The sequence below is a fragment of the Benincasa hispida genome, chromosome 3 (assembly GCF_027475165.1).
Source record: "Benincasa hispida cultivar pf3 chromosome 3, pf3_genome.v1.1, whole genome shotgun sequence".
NCBI lineage: Eukaryota > Viridiplantae > Streptophyta > Magnoliopsida > Cucurbitales > Cucurbitaceae > Benincasa > Benincasa hispida.
The window spans coordinates 42215746-42221513 of NC_143480.1; the positions used below are offsets into that span (position 1 = coordinate 42215746).

The following is a 5768-nucleotide window of genomic DNA, read 5'->3' on the forward strand; positions in this document are numbered from 1 at the left end:
CATTATGTTTTACTTGTTGCATGATAGTTATGAGTATTATGAGCATGTTCAAATTTCTAATCAGTACTGAAATTATGTATGTGATGTGTGAATATACCAATAGGATAGTTTACCGTCTTGCCTTGACGCATGTTTTATTTCAGAGGACTGACGGGTCTAGTTTCATGTTTAACAGTGTGCCTACGGCCGCTACATGCATGAGCCGACAGGTTTACGTTCATGTTATTTTTCATGTTTAACGGTGTACCTACGGGCCGCTAGACATGCGTGAGCCGACAGGTTTACGTTCATGTTATTTTTCATGTTTGACGGTGTACCTACGGGCCGCTAGACATGCGTGAGCCGACAGGTTTACGTTCATGTTATTTTTTTCATGTTTCATGTTTAACGGTGTGCCTACGGACCGCTAGACATGCGTGAATCGACAGGTTCACGTTCATGTTATTTCCATGTTTGATAGTGTGCCTACAGGCTGCTAGACATGCGTATCAAGGCAAGATAGTACATCTTTTGGTTCCCTTTCATCATAAAAAACCAATGTAGTTGTATGAGCCACGAGCCATCATTCTCTGCTCGTGGATGCATAGCCTGATCCCGGTAATGGGATCACTTATTGAGTATTTTATACTCAACCTTTCTTAATTTATGTTTTTTAGGTAAGGATAGGAACGGAGGTGGGTGACGAGAGGAACCTGTGATCGTGCCATATGGGACATGTAAATCGCTTCCGCTCAGTTTAGTTTTCAAGCTGTTTAAAAGTTTTGACTTGAAACTCGATGTTGGTCAAAATTTTATTTGTTTAACTTATTTTTTTTCATTATTTTAGGGGCCCCGAACAAAGGTTTTTCTTATTTGTTATTTATTTTGGAAAATTGTCTTTATTATTTTATTGAAAAATTATTTTCCTCAATGATCAAAATGTTTTGAATGTAAATGTGTAATTATGAGTAACGACCCTCATCAGAGTACTCAAAAGATCGGGTCGTTACAGTAAGACGGAAAAATTTGTGAAAAGTTTGTAACTAATTGAAAAAAAATATCTTTCAAAATCAAAAACTCCTAAAATCAAGGGAATGATGTTACGAAAAATCTTGCTTTAATTTAATATAAATTAAATCTAATAAAGGGAGATTTTCAAAAATAGAAAAATAAGGTAAACTATTTATACAAAATAGCAAAATTTTAATCTTCATTGATAGAGGCTGATAGAAATCCATTCGTGTTCTGTCGGTGATATTAACTAATACAAGTCTAAGACTGATAAAATTTTATCAATATCCATAAATATATTTTTTTGTTTTTATTATTTCTATAAATAGTTTGATATTTTTCTCCATATGAAAATATATAATTAAATGGGCTTCACAAAAATCGATGTAGTTAGATGCAACTAAATACTTTGTCTTTTTCCAATTCTAATATTAAAAAAAAAAATCTTAACAGAGAAAGATGTCAATTACAAACCAATTAAGTGACAAATAAGAGATGGTCGAACATAAGGATATACATCCTTCCAATTAAAATGTACGTTTAATTTGGAGAGGCATTCATTACACACATATGATCAAACAGTAATATTTTAATTTTAATTAAAAAGAATCTACTGAATTTTGACATCGTACTCGCTGTGAAGACGATCCGTGGAACCCAAGCGAGTTGAATTAACGTAATCTTGAGGACAGTGAGCAGGAATTCCAGGCAACAACAATCCAAACAACCTCACAATTCTAAAAAATACTTTTTCCTCGTAATCCTTTCCTCTTCTCCACGCTATTGTGAAGCTTCTTCCTATCTCCAAACATGCATGTATTCTCATCAGCACTGCTCCCACTATTGAGAAATAGTTTTTGAATGGCTCTTCTTCAAGAATCTGACAATTCCCCAATAACACACTACCACTAAATTATTAAAAGGGTTACACTCAAAAATATACTTCTTTTTTAATCTATAAAATCAAAATGTCAACTTACCTGCGCATCATAGTTCCAGTCGAAATAAATACAGGGTCCAAAGTGTTTGAACATCAACGCCTTGTCGTCAAGGGGCAGCCGAGGGACCATGTCAAACCCATAAACGAATCTGTAATAACGAATATTGTATTGTGAGAGTGATTTCACCATAAACTCCCCGAATTCGCGGTCTCCAACCCGAGGTTGTCCAAATGTGTACACTCCCTCTAATCTTTCCAGTAATAATTTTTCTTCATGGAACACCAAAATAGAAGGAAATAGAATGGCCAAAGCCCCGCCTAGGCTGTGCCCTGTCACTACGAATCTTGTCCGCTCATTTTCTTTCATAAGTTCTTTCAGCTTCTCTCTGAGGGTGTAGTAAGCCAATGAGCGTCTTTGGTGATCTTGTCGTTTTATTTCTTTGGGCCACCCAATACACTTTTGTAAGCCAAGTGCTTTCATGAATCCCCCATGGATTTTTCCCATGCCTTTGATCTCGTACCAAGATATGTCAAAGTCGGAGCTCCAGTCGTCGGCATTGAATGGCTCTGTGCCTCTGAAGGACACAATGATGGTGTCGTGATCAACTTTCTTGTCGCGCATCATGAAGGCTTGTGTTGAGCATTTTTCTTGATAGTCTAGAAATTAAATACACAATTAACTAATTAGATTATCATTTATACTTGAATAAAATTAAAGTTGAGTAGCAAAAAAAGTGGAAGAGAGGGATATGTGTTATATTCTCTTTTGTTACCATTCCAAAAGTTGAAAAATCCCAAGAACTCCATCTACATATATTTGATAGAAGGAAAAATTAGTAAAAGAATATATATGTTAAATATGAATGAATTCTAGATGTATTTGAGTTGAGAAGAGTAAATACTAAATATGAAATTAATTTTGAAATTTGGAGAGAACCTTCCAGATATTGTTGACAGTTTGTGTAACGTGAGCTTCATTCTCGTACGCAAGTTTAGAAGCCATCATGCAGAGGGCACCGAAGTAATTGACATCACCAGGCTTTATACTTTTGTCCAATGTTACTCTGCTGTCCAAATGACCAATCATTGACAAGTACTCCGCGGACGAGCTATCCGGTATCTTCAACTTAACTGCATCAAAAATTTAAACCACCCATATATATATGTTTGTCGAGTATGTCTATGAACTTCTAAACTTTGTTTCTTTATAGATTTGTAATTTAAAAACGTTCTAATAGAATAGATCTTCAGAGCTTTTGCGTTTGTGTGTAATAGTTGGTTCCATCAAGTCTATTAATTTAATAGTTGAACCTTTCTAAATACCTTAGAAGGCGTTAAAATTAGCATGTTCTATCATCCTTAAATAATAATAGTGGAAGTTTCACAAAAGAATTAGTTAACAATAAGGAGCATTATTTTACATTCAAAATTGATAGTTGAAAGTTTTCAAGTGAAGGAGTCTAAATACACTCAACTATAAAGGAAATGATCATCAATCGTCATACGTGAACTTTGGCTTTTGAATTCTTTGTTTTCTATTTTTTAAAAAACGAAAGTCATATGTCTTTGATCATTCCTTTTTGTAAGTTGAAAACTGAACATCTTTAAAATATGTTTTTAGTTTTTATTAAAAAATAAAAAGATGCGTAGAAAATTATGTGGAGGCAGGAATTTTCTTTTGTCTTTTCTTCTTTTGTTTTTTTAGTACAGTTTACTAAAAGTTAGCATGAGGAAAGTTTTAGAGAATAACTTTAGAGAGAAAGAGGGCTTAGACAGATGTAAAGAAAAAACATTTTAGTTAAAGAATGAGAAATAAATGTTAAAAAAGATGGGTCAGATTTTACAAAGAGAATAAAATTGAAAAAATGATTAGTTAAAGAAAGGTTTATTGTTAGGTACAAGTACAACGTGAAATGCAATGTGTATGACTTTATGCCCATTACCAAGAAATTAAAAATAGTGGGTCTTTTTCCAAAATAATTATAAATATTAATATATCACATATATAATCAAGAGGACCATTGACACGATATTTACTATTATTTTCTAAACTTATTCTGTATTGCCGTTTTCATAATTTATTGTTGAATCACCGCAAACACACCATAAAGGGACAGAGGCTGTACAATTATTGTCTTGATTAATAATTAAGTGTATATAAATAATTTTAGTAAATTGTAAATTTAGTAAAATTTATCGACGATAGATTTCGTTGTTAATAGCGAAGAAATTTATCATTAATAGACTTTGAGAACTAAATCTAAATTTTACTATATCAACAAATTATTTTCTATTGTGCTATATCTATTAATAATATTTTGAGTCTAATTTCTATATTTATCACTAACTCATGTAAATATAAAGAGATAAATATCTATCCATTTAAATAATGTTTCCAACCTCCGATAAATTTTAATATTTCAACACTCCCCTATTTTTGGAGGTTTAAAAATTTTCACAAAAATCGTCAAATAGTTATCCACAGTAATCAAACCCAAAAAAGATGGCTTTGCTTAAAACTATAAAAGAAAAAATAGAAAATAGAAAAAAATGGCTAAGAACATTAGGATTGGTACAGTCTTCCGTTTAGCCTCTTAAAATTTCAAAATTATATGTACGAAAAGTCAACTAGTAAAATTTAATTTACCCCTCACTTCAAAAAAAAAAAAAAAAGTGAAGAAATTATGAAATTAAAAGAGGGGACTTACATCGTAAGAAGTTGAAGAGAACGCCGGAAAAGCCGCCGTTAGCTGATAGAAAATTGAGAGACGACTCGAGTAAGAAGCCAAGCAAGGCAAGGGGTTTGTCAAAGAATCTGAGGAGCTTAAGGACGATAATAGAGAGAAAAATGAAGAATCTATGCCAGAAATTATGTTCTCTGGCGCGACTGGAATCTACAAATCTTCTTTTCTTGAGGTTGCTGGAAAACAAAAGACGAAACAAATCCAAGAACTTGACTTCTTCCGTGTTCAGAAGCATATAGCTATTGGAGAAGCCGCTGTTACAATTATAAGCACCGCCGCCGCCGCCGCCGCCACCACCACCACCCATGCCTGAGCTCATCATAATAATCGATCCCTTGGCCTCTGGGGGAACTAACTCTCAACTCTTATCTCTCTAGGACTTCTGTTATATACAATTATTTTGCAGATCTGATTCCTTGCCTCTCCTTCGTAAATAAATAATGACCGTTACTCAATTTTATCCACTCAAAAGCTTGTCCAGAATAAAATAAAATAAACCCACGTGTAAAATGCATTCTATTATTCAATGTGACCTGCAGGCCCCTTCTGTACTCTGGCGTTTTTGTGGACTGTGTTTTAGAAGGAAAAAACAAAGCAATCACCTTATTGAGCAAGAGAGTAAATAAACTTGCTTATCTTATTCATATATCAGAATGCCTTTATTATAGGCAAGTAGAAGTGGAAGCAAGGTAAACAAATTAACAGTCTTTACAACAGAATCTCTAACCAAGTCTAATACACCTTTTTTTTTTTTTTAATCTTAATACAACCTTCTGGAATTTAAAAATATTAGAGTAAGTTTAATTCAATAATAATTTATATATTTTTCTTATTTAAAAAAATGAAGATTAAAACCTCATCTGTACTAAAAAAATGTATAATTTAGAAATAATCTACTTTTTGGTCGATCTATTTATAATGGAATTTCTTAAGCCCCATTTCATACCCTTTTCTATTTTGAGTTTTTGAGTTTTATATGTTTTTTAAAAAACAAACATGTTTGACAAAAAGTTCTGAAAAACGTTTACAAAAACAAAAAGGGAAACTGGAAAACGAAAAAAATAACGTTTTTTAAAATGTAATTCCGTTTTTCA

At 32.7% G+C, this 5768-nt stretch overlaps 1 protein-coding gene across 3 annotated transcripts; it reads right to left on the bottom strand.

Annotated features, from left to right (window-relative positions):
• Positions 1–1486: 1486 nt before the first annotated feature.
• On the bottom strand, positions 1487–5103 carry LOC120074771 (triacylglycerol lipase OBL1-like). 3 transcript variants are annotated; one of them, XM_039028015.2, is made up of 5 exons: positions 4639–5103; positions 2868–3061; positions 2704–2737; positions 1971–2587; positions 1487–1870 (listed from the first exon to the last, which is right to left on the bottom strand). In XM_039028015.2, the coding sequence occupies exons 1-5, from the start codon at positions 4994–4996 to the stop codon at positions 1601–1603; spliced, it is 1473 nt and encodes a 490-aa protein (XP_038883943.1). In that variant the 5' UTR covers positions 4997–5103; the 3' UTR covers positions 1487–1600. The 3 variants fall into 3 exon arrangements, with proteins under 3 accessions (XP_038883943.1, XP_038883944.1, XP_038883945.1); XM_039028016.2 differs by having other exon boundaries at positions 1487–1892; positions 4639–5086; XM_039028017.2 differs by having other exon boundaries at positions 1487–1898; positions 4639–5084.
• Between the last annotated feature and the right edge of the window lie 665 nt (positions 5104–5768).